Here is a 19519-nt window from a genome sequence, read left to right as displayed (position 1 = left end):
CCAAGAGGGCCACTTAAGTGACCCTTCACAAGACAAAGAAGATCAGCTTCTCTCAGTTAAAAAAAAAAAGAAAAGAATCCTCTGGTCTCCAATTCCTCAATGCAAACCCTCGCACAGCAGGCTAGTTCTTAAAGTACTCTGACACATCTGCTCAACTGCTCTTTGCTTCTCCAACATTCTTCCTTCAACAGTTTTTTGTGAAGTACCACTTTAGGCCAGACATGGGAAACTGCAGACAAGAGCCCTGTCCTGGAGCTCCCTTTTTAGTCTGGGGCTGTGTACACGTGATGAGAACTGTGGTCCCCACCTCTCCCTCCAGTCTCACTGCCCGTTTCTTCCTGACTCCACAGTTTCCAGCTTTCCAGCCTAGTCCCAAGATAATCAGGAAAAGCTGTTTCTTCAGGTTGCTGGAATTCTCCATCCTTTCTACAATTGGGTAAAGGCAGTGCTATGGTTTGAATGTCTCCCCAAAAGTTCAGGAGTTGGAAACTTATTCCCCAAACTCATGTTAAGATTTTTTGGAGACTGAGGCTTTTGGGAGGTAGTTATGATTAGTTGGGGTCATGAAAGCAAGGCCTCCAGGATGGCACTAATGGCTTTATAAGAAGAGAAAGAGAACATGAGCTATCATGCTTGCTCTGTTTCATGTGATATCCTATGCCATCTTAAGGTGACACAAGAAGGCCCCTACCAGGTGCTGAGCAGATGTAGTCCCATGCTCTTGGATTCCCAGCCTCAGAATTATGAGTTAAATTAACTTCTCTTCTTTATAAATTATCAAATCCATGGCATTTAGTTTTAGCAACAGAAAACAGACTAAGACAGGGAAATTCTCAGGTTTATTGAGCACCTGCTATGTGTCAGGCACCACTACGTCTTCAGTCCCTGCCAAGGACTTTCAAATGTCATTTTTGTCATCATCCAAAGAAGCTCAGGGAGATGAAATGGCCTTCTGAGGTGGTGCACACAGCCAGAAAGCAGCAGGTACTCCCAGGCCTCTTGGACTTCTGCATTTCTGTTCTTCCCACCCCACCATAGGCCCTTAGGAGCAGCACCAGGAAGTCCCAGGGAAGTGCTTCAGGCTGAGCAAATGACACAGCATTTGACACAGTAGGAGGTACTGGGAAGAGGGCAGGTGGAGGAAGATGGAGGACCCAACAGCAGAGGAGAGCTAGAAGAGACAGGTCTTCTTTGTTTCAGGCCCTGAAAGTGTGGATGGGATTCCCAAGTCAACACCTGTGGGCCCTGCTGCAGCGTTTTCCCAACTGCACAGGGTATCTAGGGCTGCTGTAATACATTTCTACAAATTGGGTGTCTTAAATCAACAGAAACTTATAGTTTCAGAGTTCTAGAGGCCAGAAGTCTGAAATCAAGGTGTCAGCAGGGCCTGCTCCCTCTGAAGGCTCTAGGGAAGAATCTTTCCTTGCTTCTTCCTAGCTTCTGGTGTTTTCTGGCATTCCTTGAACTGTATACACATCTCTCCAATCTCTGCCTCCACCTTCAAATAGTCTTCCCTCTGTGTGCCATTTCCTCCTCCTATAAGGACACCAAGCATTGGATTTAGGACCTGCCTAATCCAGTGTGATTTCATCTTAGCTAATTGTATTAGCAAATACTCTTCTTCCAAATAAGGTCATATTCTGGGGTTCCTGTGGATATGAATTTGGGAAAAACGCTATTTAACCCAGAACAACAACCTCCCTCCATTTCCAGGGAGGCCTCCCAAACTCTGTCTGCTTGTTCTCATGTCAACAAGAAAGCATCAAGGAGGGCTGCAGAAGATTCTGATCTGGTGTTTCTGGGATTGCAGCCTCAATTTCTGATATTCCAATATTCCAGAAAAATGTACTTTATTTATTTTTTTTCCAGTGCTGAGGATTGGACCTGGAGCCTCATGCATGCTAGGCGAACACTCTACACTTACCACTACCATTTTTACCCCAGCCCTTCTTAAAATTTAATTTTGAGATGGGGTCTCACTAAGTTGCTCAGGCTGGCCTCGAACTTGCAATCCTCCTGCCTCATCCTCCCAACAAGCCGGCATTACAGGTGTGCACCACTGTGCCCAATGATAATGCACTTTTAAAAAATGCTGAAGTATTATTATTTTTAATATTTTGATGAATTCTTTAAAAATCAGAATCATTTATATCCAGAGCTACCCTGCAGTAAAGGAAAGCTTATTTAGAAAGTGTTTTTCTGTCCTCCGTAGTCTTGAAGGAGAATGCTATGGTTTGGAGGTGGTTTAAACGTCTTCAGGTGTGGAAGGTTGGTTCTCAGTGTGCCAACACTGGAGGGTGGTAGGACATTTAAGGGGTGGGGCTTAGATGCTAGGTCATGGGAGTGCCACTCTCAGAAGGAATCAACGTAGTTCTCTTAGCAGTGCAGTGAGTGCCCTGGAGTGTGAGCTGTTATAAAAGAGAAGCATGGGAACCAGTTGTGGTGGAACATGCCTATAATCCCTGTGACTTGGGAGGCTGAGGCAGGAGTATCACAAGTTACAGACCAGCAACTTAGTGAGACCCTGTCTCAAAATAAAAAATAAATAGGACAAGGAATGTGGCTCAGTGGTAAGCACCCCTGGGTTTAATTCCCAGGACCAATAAATGAATGAAGGAATGAATGAAGGAATGATAAGCTTGGACCCTGAATCTCTCTGGTGTCTTATCTTACCATGTGATTTCTCTATCTCACATGATCCTGCCATTATGTCATCTACTGTGTTGTGAAGAAGCCAAGGGGACCCTGCCAGAATCCAAGCAGATGGGGCCATCTAGTCTTGGACTTAACACCTCCAAAATTGCAAGCTAAATAAACCTCTTTTCTTCATAAAGTATCTAACTTTCAGGTATTTTGTTATAGCAACAGAAAATAGACTAATGCAGCAAGGAAGAGATCCAAGGGGTCTCTCTCATAACATAAATCTGGTTCAAAGACTTCAAACCAGTGACATTTGAACAACAGTTCAGAAATTGCCTGGGCAATTCTTTGGGTTCTCCACTTCCCTATAATAACACAAGAAAAGATAAATACAAATCAAAATTCTTTGAAATGAGGGCTGGAAATACATCTCAGTTGGTAGAGTACTTGCTTTGCAAGCACAGGCCCTGGGTATAATCCCCAGCACCGAAAAAACAAAACAAAACAAAACAACAACAAAAAACTCTTTGAAATGAAAAATGAAATAAGTAAAAAATTGTAGCTCATGATCAATAAAAAGATGGAGACCCTGTCAACAATAAGAAAAGTATTTTAAAAATAGTTTCCATAGTAGTAAAAAGAAAATGGGATTATTTGATTATTTCATCTGCTATTAATTTTTATTGGAAGGGTAATAGTTTTTAATGTTTTTATTTCATAGGTATATGTTTCAACTTCCCTGAATTTAAAAATTTTATGTATTCTGAAAGCTTTTTAATGGAAAATATTGATAACTTCTATTGATATTATGGAAATGTAGGGAATAAATACCTTCTTTCTTACATGTTATCTTGCTCTGACACCTGCAATATTAATGCCTTACTAATTAACTATCTATAAGTGACTATAAAGTAGTAATTAATAATTTGTAGATATTTAGCAATAACTAACAATGTGCCAGGTACTCTGCTTACTGCAGAGCTACTTTTGTTGTGGTCAATTTACAGATGAGGAGTCCAAAGTTCAAGGAGTTATATGACTTACTCTGGATCACAGACTTGGGCAGAGCCAGGATTGAGATTCAGACAGGTTGACTGAGCATCTTACCCCAACCATGACTTTAGATGATAAATAATTGGAGATGTCAAATGATTCAGCCAGTATACAACAACCTTACTTTCAAGTCATCTTTGCTTTTGAGTTTTTTAAATGAGGATGCACAGACTCAAACCCCCACAGAGATCAGGCAGAAAAAAGGACTGTCAAAGCATGTTGGCAGGGGGAAGGCAATAGGGAACAGTGGAGATTCTGGCCAATTGGAGTGTTCCCATATTCCGTCGAAAGGGGGCAGCTGTTAATTAACTCTTGACAGTTGTTTATATGGAGAAAATAGATCTAAACATACCCTACATAAATCTTTATTTCTTTATGGGTAAAATTCTTTGTTTTTAAAAATATTTCATGAGCCAAAGAAAATATTTCTGTAGGCCAGAATCAGTCCATAGACAATGAGCCCTGGTTTATAGCTCAGTTTGCAGCCTGAGAACTAAACTCAGTTTCTTGTCATTGTTTGCCTTTCTCTACCATCACTTGCAGCACTCTTCAGCCTTTTGAATTATGTTGCCTTCATTGGTTTCATTTATCAGTCACCTTTTAAAAGCCAGGCAGTAGGCTCCAAGTGCACTAATGCAATCCCCTCTTTCCGGAGCTCATAGACCAGCGTTGGATAGCTTTGAGATCAAAGCATTGCTTTTCAATCTTTTATATGCACACAAATCACCTGGAACATATTGCCATAGTACAGATTCTGTTTCAGTTGGTCCAGGCAGGGTCCTCCAGTTGGTATTTCTGACAAATCTCAGGTGAGACTGCTGCAGTTCATTCATGGACCACATTTGAGTAGGAAAGACAGAAAGAATGTCCTTGTGTCTCAGAATTCCTGAGCTGGAGATTCCTGGTTGGGGAGCCTCTGTATTTGGGCTTGGTTCCCCAAGGTGGCCTGGGTCACTCAACCCCCACCTGCTAATCCCCTGCCACATTCCTCCCCACATTCTAATTTATCTAGGGATTTAGTCTAGCTGAGATCACTTGTAAAGAATTTTATCTACATCTTTGTTCTGTGTTGGCACCAAGCGTACCTCCTCCTGCACATCACCCCTTCCTGTCCAGCACACTACCACTATCTGAGAGATTTTCCTGCATTTCTCTGTGTCTCAAAGTCATGGTACCTGGCACTGGCTGGGGTTTTTTATTTTTTATTTTTATTTTTTTGGCACTAGGGATTGAGCTCAGGGCACTCAACCACTGAGTCACATCCCCAGCCCTATTTACTTTGTATTTTATTTAGAAACAGGGTCTCACTGAATTGCTTAGCACCTTGTTGTTGCTGAGGCTAGCTTTGAACTCTTGATCCTCCTACCTGAGCCTCCAGAGTTGCTGGGATTATAGGCATGCACTACCACTCCCAGCTGGCTGGGGTTTTTGTTGGCTGCCTGCTAAGAATGAGACCCCAGAGTGGAGCCCACCTGGGGTGAAATCTGGATTCTTATCACACTAGTCATGTGACTTCAGGCAAATAATCACTCTGTGCCTCAGGTTCCACACTACAGAACACACGTGTAATGTCTACTCAATACAGTGTCAGGACATTATTGTAGGCACACTAACACATGGTGGGCACTCCCTTCCATTTCCCTTTCTAAAGAGAAACCCAACCAATCATTTAAAGAATCTCACATTGCTTGTGTCCTGCAGAAAATATGCCTTTAGGGAACTCATTTCCATTACTGCCCCACTAAAATGACCAGTGGCACTAGAAGGAATTTGCAAGTGGCCTCTCACTTGCTCAGTCAGCAGACATGTACCCAGACCTGGTGTGCATCCAAGTGTGCAGGGCTAGCCACTTAGAAAGAAGGTAGGTCCACTTATCAACAGCCACCAGTGATGGGTGAGTGACTAACACAGGTGTCTTCAAAGTCAAGAACTTTTAAGTAAATTGTCACATAGCATGTTTGCAGATTTTCAAATAATGGCTCAATATATTTTCAGGTGAGTTCCTCTAAAAAAAAAGAACCCAGCTGTCAATTAACAGAATGTACCGAAATGTTTAAAAGTCACAACATTCAGAAGTATATCTATTAAACTTTTAAAGAGAGAAGCAACCAGGTTCATTACTTTAAATTTAGAGGCATTACATCTGAAAAGGCATCTAGAGGTTGAAGAAAAGCACACTGAGCATATTATGTACAACAGTTACTAACTTACTCTCTAAAATTAAGTATCTTTTCTCAATTTTGCAGATACTCCGCTGTAATAATTGCTAAACTTTATTGAGTTCTTAATATAGGCTGGGCATTATCCTAAGCTATGGGGGCACTACAGAATAAGTACTTAAAAAAACTATTTTGAAATAGTTCCAGTTTCACGAGAAATTTCAAAGAAATATACAGTGAGGTTCTGTGTACCCTTTACTTGGACTCCCAGCAGGTTAACATGTTAGGTGACTATAGCACAATATTGAAACCAGGAACTGACCTTGATTCCATCTTCAGAGCCAATGCAGATGTCACCAGTTATACATGGACTTGTGCACATGCGTATCTCCACACAACTTTAGCACAACGTAGCCGCACGTAACCATCACAAGGTCAAGATACTTAACCATACCACCACTGCAAGGCTCCCTCTGCAGGTCCTTTAATAATCACATCCGACCTCTTCACACTCATCCTAACCCAAGGTGTAGATACTGTCATTATCCTCATTGTGCATGTGAGGAAACAGCCACAGAGAAGTTAGCAATTTACCCAAGGGCACAGAGTTGGTAACTCCTGGGTCTGACTTTCAGACCCTTTATCAGTAAGAGATTTATTGGGGACTTACTGGAGGAAGTGGGGATGGAATCTGGAAAGGCTTCCTGGAGCCACCAATCATTAAACTTGGCCTTGAAAGGAGAAAACACAACACTTAGTGGAGAGGGCTGAACATAGAACCCACTGGAGCAGAGCAGAGGACTGGGAAAGCCGTGCTCCCTGCAGGACTAAATCCAGGTGACCACAGAAGCTAGCCTGGATTTCTGGGAACTGCCATCTTATCTCCTTCAGCTTCTCTCCTGGAGGTCCCTGTATGTTGCCCAGCAACTTGGCAGTCATCCCGGACTCCACCTCTAGCCTCACGTCTCCATGGAATCTGGCAATCCTACCTTCCAGCCGCCCCTCCCCTCCCTGGAGTCCTGTCAATATTCAGCATCTGCTGCTCATTAGAGGAGTCCCCTCCAAATGGCTCCCTGCCCCCCCTTGCCCTACACCCAATCTGGCCTTCTTATGGTCAAGAAGTGTAATCACACAGACATTTCTCTAAAGAAGAAATACGAATGACCAACAAATAAGTGAAAAAGTGTTAAACATCCCTAGTGATCAGGGAAATGCAAATCAAAACTACATTGAGATTTTATCTCACTCCAGTTAGAAGGGCAATCATTGAGAATACAACAATAATAAATGCTAGTGGGGATATGAGAAAAGAGGTGCACTTATACATTGTTGGTGGGATTGCAAGCAGGATAGAGATTCCTCAAAAGACTAGGAATGGAACCACTATATGATCAGCTATTCCTGTCCGCGCTATTTTTCCAAAAGAACTAAAACAATCATACTATAGTGATACAGACACATCAAAGGTTATAGAAGTATAATTCACAATAACCAAGTTAGTCCAGGTGCCTGTCAACAGATGAATGTGTAAAGAAAATGTGGTACATATACACAATGGACTTTTACTCAGTCATGAAGAAGAATGAAATTATGTCATTTGCTGAAACATCATGCTAAGTGAAATAAGTCAGACTCAGAAAATCACGTGGCGAATGTTTTTTCTCATTTGTGGAAGCTAGAGCAAAATAAAGGAAAAAGGCAATGGGGGAGCCCATGAAAATAAGATCGGTGGAGTAGAGGAAGGGGATTGAGGGGGAGGGAGGAAGGACAGGAAAAGAAAGGAACTTTGGAATGAAATTGATCAAATCATGTTATGTACATATATGAATATACCACAGTGAATTTCACCTTTTTATATGTTTATAAAGCACTAATTTGAAAAACAATGAATAAATAGAAGAAAGACCAGAAGAGTAGAGGAAGGGGAAGGGGGATTGGGGAGAGGAAGAGAAAGTACTGGGGACTGAAGTATGGCAAATTATATTCCATAAATGAATCATTATGTTGATATAATGCATTACTCTAATGCACTAATAAAAAAATTTAAAAAAGAAGTGTGATCACATTTTTCTCTGATTTAGAAAAGTGGTTCCTCATTGCCTGAGCCTAACAATAAAGCCCTTGGTGATGACCTTCCCCTAATCCAGCCATATTCCCCTCTGCCTGATATCTCATGCACAGAGCCACACCCTAGGGCTCAGAGTTAGCCAGGTGCATCTCTTCTGAGCTCTTCTTTCAGGCCAGGCACTGAAAAACAGGCTGAAGTTGAGGTATATAAGCCTGGAATCTAGATCCATGGATCTAGTCCACTGCAGGGTAGGACATGTCCTAGGGTCCCGAAATACCATGGAAATGCCCCCCACCATGCAGACCAGCCCATGGGGTTAGGAGTAAGGCAGAAGGTCACGCAATCTTGTACTCTCAGGAAGCCAGGCTAGCTCAGGCAGCAACCTGTGGTGGGAAATTAAAAGTCCTTTCTCTCTTTTTAATTTTTTTAATTTTTTCAACTCTTTAATCTTATTTTTTAAATTATAATTATAATTATTATTATTTGAAACAGGTCTAAGTTGCTTAGGGCCTTGCTAAGTTACCAAGGCTGGCCTTGAATTTGCAATCCTCCTGTCTTAGGATCTTGAGTCACTGGAATTATAGGCATAGGCCACCGTGCTTGGCTAAAATTATTGTTTTAAAATGTTTTTAATAGGCCCAGTAATTGTACATACTTATGAGGTGAAGTGTGATCTTTTAATTTTTATATACAATGTAAAATGGCCAGATCCAGGTAATTGATATACCCATCCCCCTAGAATGTGTATTACTTCTTTATGCTGGGAATATTCAAAACCTCTCCTCTAGTTATTTTGAAATACACAATTAATTATTGTCAACCATGGTTATCCTACTCTACTAAAGAATGTCAAAAGTTATTCCTCTTATCTAACTTCACCCCCGTACCCACTAACCATCCTCTCTACCCACCTCCCCACACCCTTCCATGTCTCTGGTAACCAATATTCCATTCTCTACTTCTTTGAGATGAACTTTTGAGCTTCCATATATAAGTGAGAATATGTAGTACTTGTCTTAATGTACTTGGCTTATTTCACTTAACATTATGATCTCTCGTGCCATCCATGTCGTCCTAAGTGACAGGATTTCATTCTTTTGCTAAAGGTACTTTCTGATTGGCCTTGGTCAAGAGAAATGGCTGCAGTTGAATTACCTGGCAGGAACCATGACTCTGATTTGCAATAATAAGTTTTGTTTTCTTTTGTATCAAAGTTAACCTCTAATACAACACAGGCATGTTTACTGTAACTAAGTTTCATGTGTATAATGAGACCATTTTAATGTGCTCAGAATGCAGCCACTTTAAAAATATCCCTAACAGATATCCAATTAAACTGTAGCCCTTTTCCATGCCTGCCTCAATTTTTAAATTAGTTACTTGTGTAGCTTGTGCCCCTGAACTCTTACTATCAGAGTAAGGAGCAGTGCTTCTTCAGGGCTAAATATTGGTGGACTGCCCACCCAGGTGTGCTTGATGCTGGATTCCCTTTGGGGGCACACCCTTCTGCAGAAGTACAATTTTGTCTTGCTGACCCACTTCCAAGCCGGAGACCCTAGGGAGTCACCTCTGCAGCACACTCTGGAGCTTTGTTCTAAGCAGGAAATGCAGAGAATTGAAAGTCATTGTTCCAGACTCTCTCAATTAGTGAGTGGCAGTGCTGTATGGTAAATCTAAGTCTGTCTGACTCCAAAACCTAGGCCCACACCCTGAGCCGTTTCTTCTTCCCTTCCTTCCTACCTCTCATTCATGGTTGAGCACCTAGTCTATGCCGGGCAGTGTCGTGTGTTCGGTCCTCCTGATTGGCACCTGAGCTGTCTAATATGGCATCACCAGACCGCACAGGGCTGCTGAGCACCTGAAGGTGGCTAGTGTGATGGAGCAACTGAAGCATTAATTTAATTTTACTTCATTTATATTTATATTCATAAAAGCTGACTTCAGTTCTGTTTTTGAAAAAGCTTTAAACATATTCAGAGTAACTTGGATAATATGAGTCTACTTTTTCAACCTCATACAAAATCTCAACACAGAGCAGATGCTTCCAATGAAAATTTAGTGCCTGAATTGAAAAATATTCTAAGTGCAAAATATTCTTTGGATTTAAAATAAAAATACAAAAAAAGTAATCTATTTCACAGAGGTAGAGTTCAGTAGAGCACATGCTTAGCAGGCATGAGGCCCTGGGTTTAATATTTAATTACACATTCAAATGGTAATATTTGGGATCTAGTGGGTTTAATAAATATGTTATTGAAATTAATACCATTTGTTTTATTTTATTTTTGTTAGTGTGACTATTTACTAGAAAATCTAGAATGACAAATGTGGCTTGTGTTCTATTTCTATTGAAGAGTGCTGCTCTTGAATGTGATTTGGGCCCAAGGAATTAGGTGCAGGCTCCTCCTCAAGGGTACCTCTTTCCAGGGACACCAGTGGGAATTTTCCACACCTGGTCTTGTGTTTAGCTGGGAGAAGGGAACTTAAGACAAGAGGAGTCCAGATCGCAAGACCAGGAAGGTAAGCAATCTCAAATCTGCTGATTCTCCTCAGTGGTGGGAGTTGCTAGAGAACTTCTCAACTAATTTCATTTCTAGTCATTACCCATGGTCTGGTGCTCTGCAGGCAAACTCAGCAGGGGCAGCACAGGGTAAGGCTGAGATGCAGACTGGTACCAGGTGCTGAGATAGGCCCATATCAACCTCACTCCCATTCAGGCTGCAGCTAATGCAATCAGGGATGCTCTGGACACATCAGGCACACTCTATCAGTCTACTTCTGCAGAGTAATCTGTGCATGCTGACTCCCTTTCAAGGTCAGGCCTTAGTGATAACAGGCAGCAGTCTTCCTATCTGCTTCAAAATACAGGTTGGATAAGGACAGGCGGCTGCAAGCTCAAAGCTGGGTGCTGGAGGGTGAGACTGAGGACTCAGCAGGATTCAACTGCTCAGCACAGAGCACTGACCCCAATGTCACTCCCGGCTCTTGGACCCCTGAGCAGTCCTGCTGCCTGGCCCTTCCACAGGCATCTCTCCAGCTTCCAGTTGATTCTCCTGTGTCCTTCTAGCCTTCTGGTCAATTTTTTCTTGTCTGGAGTTAGCTCCCTGCCTTTGGGGACCCTTAGGAGATATGTCCAGCAATGGAAGAGTCATGACAGCCTAATCAATTGCTTTTGAGAAAAACTTAGGGCTTCCATCTGAATCCTGCAGTCAACCCACCTGCCTCCCTTTGGCAGCTCTGTACTAATTCCAGAAGAGGGGTATTAGAAATAAGTTGTGATGCTTTATTGATTACTTGATCCAGATAACTTAATCCATGAGGATCTCGTGGGGACTAGTCCCAAGGTCTTAGCAACACTTTTCACCTAGAATGGTAATAGCAGGCCTCTCCACCTCTTGGCCCCTCTTCCCCTTGCAGGTTTAGAGGGAGGCCTAAACTTGCCCTTGGGCCAGATGCTGGCATTGCCAAGAAACCCAAGACCTTGGGAGGCCTGCAGGATCAAGTCTGCAAAGCACAGATAGCTTTTGAAGGGCAGAGAGGGACAGGGTTTGCCAGGCAACTGCCCTGATAGAGAAGAATCCCAGGTGGGCAGAACATGCAGAGCCTTTGAGTCCCAGCCCCTTTGTGGGATCTGGCTTCTTCAAGTCTGACCAGGGAGCCAGTTCTGATGAGCAGCAGGACTCCAGGATTAGAGATGCTCAAGTTGCACTCCACGGCCAACTGGCTGTGGGATCCTAGCAAGTTAGTTGGTTTGTCAGAGTCACAGGTGCCTCATCTGGTAAATGGGTTAGTAAAGGTTAGTCCTGGGAGTGCAGTAAGGATTAGTGTGGTGGTGCTCAGTCTCTATCCTTAGGAAGAACTCGATAAGTGCTTAACCCTGTGCCACCTCTGCATGTCTCGGTCTACAACCTCAGGAACAGAGCAATTATCATATTTATGATAAAGAAATCATGTTAATTCCATCTGTGAACCCCACTCTACCAGGTCCCTATTGGGAAAGGGTAAGGGCTCCCTTTTTTGTGATCAGGCTTAGGTGGGGCCTAGACAAGGGTGAGGGGCTGTTTTGGTTCCTGGTGGTCATCTGGTACCTTCACTTGCAGCCACCTGGGACTCTCATTCCTTTGCCTTGTTTGAATATCTGCCTGGGACAGGACGCTAGTGCTCAGGGCCAGCTTCCTCGTATTTGTCACCTTCTTGGGGCAGTGCCAGGGGTTGGGGTGACTGGTCTGGGGGAATGCCTCTCTCCCTTTCCCCTGCATATCATAATTATCTGGGGGAAGGGGAGAGGGTATCCCTAGGACATCACCTACCATGGAGGCAAATGGGTTTAAGGTCTGGCTTCCTGCTTCTACCACGAAGGAAAAGGGTGGAGAGATCAAAGCACAAAGCAACATCTCCACACATTATCTTGCCCTCTTCCTCCCCCATGTTAATAATTATGCTAAAAGTATTGGTTATAGCTTTCTCTGCCCCCCCACCTCCTCTCATTCACTTCCTCTGTGAGTTTCTCCTCATTCTCCCTCTGAAGACTCTAAGTCCCCTGCTTTCTACACCAGGGCCACCTTTCTACATCTGTCCTACCACCAGCTCAGCAAACAGTGTTTAAAAAAACCTCTGGGTGATGCTGAGGCTTGCTAAGGTTTGGGAACCATGGCCCTGCTCCAGTCTCCTTCCACAGAAGACCACTTTCCATTCTGGCAATGAGCCTAGCTCCCTGTTGCTTCCAAAACTTACTTTATATTCAATTAATCATACACTGAGTTCCTTGAATTCACATGGTCCTGTCTTTACCACACTCACACACTAATGCTTCTGCCTGAGATGTACTCATTCCCCCCATCCCTTCTTTTTCATTTGCTTACTTAACCTTTAGGGAGCAGGGTCCTTATTCTGCCCTGGAAGTCCTTTATGGTCCCCACATGTGTTGGAGTCTCTTCCTCTGGGCAATACAATCTGTATATTTATGTTTTCCCTAGCACTTTTCATCCTGTGGGTTAATGTCTGATTTCCTGTCCATGTGCTTGACATTCTTTATTTTGTGAGGATAGAAACATGCCTCCATGGCTCTTAGGTAACCAGCTCATTGAAAAGTATGGCAGGTCTACTGACTGCTCATTAAACCAACCTTGTTGGCCTCCTGGGCACAGCTGCACTACGTTTCCCAAAACCCTTTGCACTTATGTAAGGTTGTGTGACATAGTTCTGTCCAATGGGCTTGGAGGAGATGGTCTGGACCAGGACACCTCCCTGGCATGTTGGCTACCAGCTTGTAGATAACCAAGATGCTTTTGCAAGCCACAGATTTCAGATGGCAAAGGCACAAGATGGAAAGATGCTTGGAGACCAGCTGCCTGCCAAACAGGAGTATTCACTTTTGACTATATATAAAAGACAAATACATTCCATTGGGCCAATATCCTGTGATTTGAGGGTTATCAATAGTAGTTAACCTACCTAATATGAAGAAGCTAAACTCATTGAAGAAGAGACATGAAATGATTTTCTTTCCCCAATATTCTCCCTAAAATTTCTCCACCTTTGAGTAGCAGCTCACTTGGAGATTTTACCCAGGGTCCAGCATGTGTCTCACTTTTAGTTTATTTAAACAGTCTCATTTAGATTTTCAACACTTGATTCTGTTCACTCATATCCATTCAAGTCTTTCTGGAGTGTGGAGTGGTGATGGAGTGTGATAGGGATTGCTCTCTGGTCTTTCTCTGGACTGGACCTGGGTACTGGGGTGAGAAGGAGGCAGAGGGGAAAGATAAACACCTCTTTGCTCACCTGGGCAAGGGTGTAGTGTCTTCCCTGGAGGATGATGTGGTGAGGGGCAGGGGTGATCTAGAAGGCCTAGCTGCAGGGGGTTCCCTCCCAACCCACTTCTCTAGGCACTGGTAGTCTTTTGTGTGTTCTAGCCCCAAATCCCAGCTGGTGGTGTCATCTTCCTCTTTACCCCACAGCTAGAGAATTCTTGCAAGTCTGTAGCTCCATCAGTTTCCAGGCCAGTGGTTCCATTCAGGAAACAAATGCTGAGGGCAATGCTTGTGCCTGGCCTCCCCACTGCTTGGCAATATGCCAATTTGCTATCACAGTCCAACTTGATTTTCTCAAATCCTGTGTATAACTAACTACACAGGCAAGACCAAAAGCCAGTCACCCCTTCTTTCAGGCTCCCCTAAACTTATAAGTGATACTCCTGCATATCCATCCAGTGAATGGATGCTCACTTCTGCCCAAAGCAATTGTTCCCATCTTTCTGCACTCTTTGTATATTGACAACATGGAGGGTGGAGCCGTGGACCACAGCCATCTGGACAAGAAAGGAAGCCTCATTTGGAACTAAAGTCGCTTGTAACACTGTTCTCCAGGCCTTGCTCTGTGGCTGGCCATGTGGGTTCTTAGATGACTTGAAATCAGGTATAGCCAGGCTGAAAGGTTGGTGGTGGGCAGAAGGGCCGGCACTGTGGGTCATGGAATTGGCAGATTTCTCCACTAGATGGCACTAACAGCATAATTTTTCCTCATATTTTTGTCTCTTTATAAATTTATTTAATTCTTTTATTTATATTATTTTATTATTATATTATATTATTATATTATATTATTTATATTAATTCTTTAATTTATATTATAATTATACATATTAATGGGGTTTGTTGGTACATATTCACACACACACACACAACAAAATTTGGTCAATTTCATTCCAAAATATTACCTCATGTTTTAAATTAATATATCTTGAAAAACTATCACTTTATACAGTTGAAGAGAGCAAACAACTATGGTTTAAAATGCATGTAGTTGGTTTGATGTATACACTTGGAGTTCTGCCATATTTTCAAGAATTGTCCAGTTTTTCCTTCTTTTAAAGGGATGGGGGATACTTGGTGGGGAGTGAGGGATTGTGGTGTGCCCCTGCCTGGTCTCTAGTTGCCAGAACTGAGTCTAAGGCGGGGTGATCGAATCCTTCCCTTTTCCTCTTCTGCCACTGATCCCCCCAACCCTGGACCTGGACCGTGGCTGTTAGGTTGCTCTCTGTTCCTTTTAGTTCTCCACACCCAGTGCCCACCACTCAGGCACACTCAGAATTGTCAGAGCAGTCCCATGGGTCCCCTAACAGTGCCATGGGTCCCCTACATGGACTGCCCCTTACCTACCCAGTGCATGGTTAATCTCGACCTGTGCACATTACTTGAGGAGCTGTGCTTAATGCAGGGAGATCCATGGGCATGACCCCTCAGGACGCTTCCTATCCCTGCCCCCAGGTAATTCTTCTCATAGCAACTAAGCTGTTTATCTTGATGTGAGCTGGGAAGAAAATGTCCCCTGATTTCTTGAGGGCAGAGACTGTGCCCTGCTCACCTTAGGACTCCTCCAGGTCACTCTCAGTCTGGGACACTCTCAATCAGGGGTAATTTGGATCAGTGAGCGGGCTTCTTGAGATTCCTGAGATTGTATGTTGCTGTGGTTGAAGATGGGGTTACTCCAACATCATCATCATCGTTAATTTTCAGTACCAGCAAGGCCCATAGTTGGAGCCACTGTGGAACTGTTGTAACAGAAAGCCTACCATCCTAAAGTCAGGTTGACCAGGGAAGGATCAATCTCCCTTACCTGCAAGCTAGCTGTTTGACTTTAGGAGGTTGGTTCATTTAATCTCTCTAGGATGCCACACCGGCAAGTGCCATGAAGAGAGGGGAGCTTCACCAGATGCAGCCAGAACCAGGCATAGCCATGGGTGCAGCCTCCCTAGTCCCATTGGACCAGGCTGATAGGAAGCCTCCAGAATCCAGAGCCCCTAAAGGGCGAGGAGGACAGTCACTCTAGGGTCTTGGGAAGCAACTGCTATTGTGTTTGCCCTAGGTGGATGGGCAGCACTCCACACAGGCTATTTTTCCTCACTGCCTACCACCTGTTCTGCTGTCACTAAGCAACCACAGCAGACCCTTACCTCTACCCTAAGGCTTTTGGGAGTGACTGCATGTCCAAAGACAGGAGAGTAGAGATGGGCAACTCTGGGGACCTGCATGAATCTGGTGCTCAGCCAAGCTACCATTATTGTGCTCAGAGAAAAGGCATTTAGGTCATTCCTTCCAGTAACCAGGTCCCCAGACTGCCCAGCTCAAGTAGGAAAGACATCAGATTCTGTAGGAGGCCTCAGGGGTCAGCTGCCTATGTTGCAGTCAAACTCCAGCATGTGACTTAAGCCAGATGGCCTGAGTTCAAGCCTGCTGTGGCTTGAATTTCCCCACCAAAACTCATGTTGAACTATAATCCTCATTATGGGGGGTTGAAAAGTGATTGGGTCCTGAAGGCTCTACTCTCATGAATGGATGGAGCCATCTATGGGTTGAATGGGTTACCTGAGAGTGGTCTGCTGTAAAAGTCAGTTTGGTTCTGTTCTCTTGTGTGCACCCCTTTCACTATGGGATGCCTTATATTGCCATGGGACTGTGCAGAGTGTCCCCATAGCAAGAAGTATCTCACCATATGTGGCCCTTTGATCTTGGACTTCACAGTCTCTAGAACTATGAGTTTAATATGCCTTGTTCTTTGTAAATCATCCAGCTTGTAGAATTCAGTTATAGCAACAGAAAACTGACTAGGACAAAGCCCCAACTCCACTACTATCCAGTTGCCTGTCATTGGACAAGTGACTTATTCTTCATAATTCTCACTGTCTGTTTTTGTAAAACAGTTATCAAAACACCCCTTACCTTAGAGGGGTGTTTTGAGTATTGCGATAGGCAGAATAATGACCCACAAAGATATCCATGTCCTAATCCTGGGAAACTTGGGAATATGTTACCTTATATGACAGGCTTGGGTTTGCTCTCTCCTGCTCCTGGTGGGCTGCACCTTGCTGTCCTGAGCCTAGGCTGATCATCCCCTCCGTAGACAGCCAATAGCCAGATTATTTCATCAGAGTGGTTGGGGTGGCTGCACTGCTCTGTGACTGTACACTTGCTGGCTCAGAGAGCCCCAGTAAGGCCATTGCTTACTCACTGCTTCCCAGTCCCCTGCCCAGACTCCTACACACTCACTCTTCCCATCATGCTGGTGGCCTCTTTCCTCAAGCATCTGCAACTGTTGCTGAAGGCCATCTCTGTCTGCAGGTAGTTTGGTACATGCACAGGGCAGGACCAGGGTGAAATCTATAGGATGTAGCTCTCAATGGATGGCTGGGAGGAGTTGGTGGTATGTTCCCAGCCTCCCATTCCTCAGGCAAGACACTTCTGGGGCCTGCTCTGCACCAGCTCAGGACTCAATGGACTGAGTGGGGTGCTCAAGGAGCAAGCTGCTCCTTAGCATACCCCAAGTGGCTCCCTCCCTTCCCTGTCCCCTTCCAGGGACTACCACCAGAATAAACTGCTCAAATTCTTGTCTTAGGCTCTGCTTCTGATGGAGGCTAAGCTAAATAAAACCCTGCCTGACTGCAAAACTGGCCCTTGCTGTAAACAGATAGCCTCACCTGCCAGATACTTTAACTTAGTTCAATAACAACCACATTGTAAAACTTGGAGCTTTAAAGAATAGTTTTAAAACTCCTAACAGGATAGCAGTTCTTTGGTCTAAATTATTTCCCTTCCTTCAAATATATCCTAATTCTGGTTTGGAATTCATGATAAATCTTATTTTACCCTGCTGAATCTGTACTAGCATTGGACTCTGGATTTCCAAATCTTACTTTTGGATCTTCACCCTAGGATGACTGGTTTCTTTCTTTACATTTATCATAAATTTGAAAATACATATTTTCCTCTTGCCCAAAAGCTAATTATCCAGATAACCTAGTGAATTGTCTAATTCCTCCCCAACATGCACTGTTCTCTAGATTATACCCACATCTCCGAGTTGTACCTGGAGAAAGTACTGGAACTCGTGCAAGGAGCTGCAATATGGGGATCTGTTCTTCCCAGGCAGGGGGCATGGTGACACCCCCATCAGGTCCAGCACAGTGCCACCAGTACAGAGTGAAAGGTGCTCATTCCTACCTGGGCTGATCTCAAAGAGGTGTTTCCCTGGGTCCTCAGGGCCAGGAAGAAGTTCAGTCACCTGGGTTCCTTGTAGAGAAATAAATCCCTAAAATGGAGACAAACAAACACAGGAAGCATGAAATGACTGAAAATTGTCATCTTGGCCCCTTGAGAGAGGAAGGTAGAAGCCAAGTCCTCTAGGGCCTAGCAGGGAAATAGGGTACCAGAGAGAAGCATGTGCCTCCTCTCCATGATGGGGTACCAGGCACTGAGAAGGCTCCTGCATAGGGCTCTCAGGTGGAGTTGGGTGGGCACTATTGGCTGCACCCACAGGTGGAGGAACTCTGCCTACAAGATAGCCTGGTATAAGGCAAGAAAAGGTAACTCTGAGCTCTCCCATGACCCCCACCTGGGGTCCATCTGTAGTCTTTCTAGGTCTGAAGCCGTATAGGCATACAGTATCAAGGAGAGGAAGGCCAGCATCCGGGGCTAGGCTCTGAGGTGACATGGGGGCAGCATGATAGATCTGGGTGTGTCCACTATGTCCTGGCAGGGTGAGATTTCACTTCTTATCTTGATTTAATCTATGCATTTAATTTTTGGTTCTCGGTATGGAACCCAGGGCCCTGTGCAGGCTAGGCAAATGCTCTACAACTGAGCCACATCCACAACCCACAGTCTCATTCATTTAACTGTTAAATGGGAGTTAGCTACCATGCAAAAAGTTCCCAACCTAGATAATGCCATCTGCCTGGTACACATGAATATAGTTGTCCCTCTGTATCCAGGACTCCCTATGACTTCTACATCCACAGATGTTCAAATCCCTTATAAAATAAAAAATAAAATATATAAAATGGTGCAGTATTTGCATATAATATATGCACATCCTCCAGTAGACTTCCAATCATCTTGATTGCTTAACATATGTAATACAATGTAAATGCTATGCAAATAGTTGTTAGACTAAATTGTTTAGATAATGATGACAAGAAAAAAAGTCTGTACATAGTTTGTTTCTGAATATTCAATCTGTGGTTGGTTCAGTTATGCAAGTGCAGCCACAGCTATGGAGGGCCAATTGTATAGGTTAGAGGAGGCAGGCTCCACCTTGCTTTCTAATGCTAAAATCTGGTAACCTGATTGAAAGATGCCAGGGATAGAGGGACAGGTTTGAGTCCCTGCCCTCTACTGCTGGGTTGTGTAGCCTCAGGTAACAACTTAATTTCTCTGAAGCTCAGTTTCTATACTCTGTACTATAATAGTTAATTTGAATTGTCAACGTGATTGGATTAAGAGATGCCGATAATTAAGAGGCTTCTGGGTGTGTTAATGAGGGTGTGTCTCGGAATGAATGGAATGTGGGATAGTGAACTGAAGTGGAGACCCTCCATAAGCATGGCAGCACTGCCCAATAGGATGGTGGTTTGGATGAAATAAAAATTGGAAGAACAAGGAAGTAGATGCAGTTGCAAGCTCCACTCTTCTTGAATGGGTTCTTGATTGCTGCTTAAATCAATCATCTGAGGATATTGGACTCTGGTTTCTTCACTCTTCCAAAGCAGACTCTGCCAGTGATTCTCCAGGTAGTTTCCAGGGGCCTTGGTCTCAACTAGGGT

General features: G+C 43.8%; 1 protein-coding gene across 8 annotated transcripts in view; it reads right to left on the bottom strand.

Moving 5' to 3' along the window:
* Positions 1–19519, bottom strand: part of ARHGAP22 (Rho GTPase activating protein 22) — a 225663-nt gene that overhangs the window by 86405 nt on the left and 119739 nt on the right. For all 8 annotated transcript variants that reach the window (XM_079137587.1, XM_079137584.1, XM_079137589.1 and 5 more), the window contains one exon: positions 17919–18006. In XM_079137587.1, the coding sequence (XP_078993713.1) occupies positions 17919–18006 (88 nt within the window). The remainder of the gene's footprint in view (positions 1–17918; positions 18007–19519) is intronic.

The sequence above is a fragment of the Sciurus vulgaris genome (assembly GCF_902686455.1).
Source record: "Sciurus vulgaris genome assembly, chromosome: 4".
NCBI lineage: Eukaryota > Metazoa > Chordata > Mammalia > Rodentia > Sciuridae > Sciurus > Sciurus vulgaris.
The sequence above is the reverse complement of the archived record's forward strand: the minus strand, read 5'-3'. Positions and strand labels throughout refer to the sequence as shown.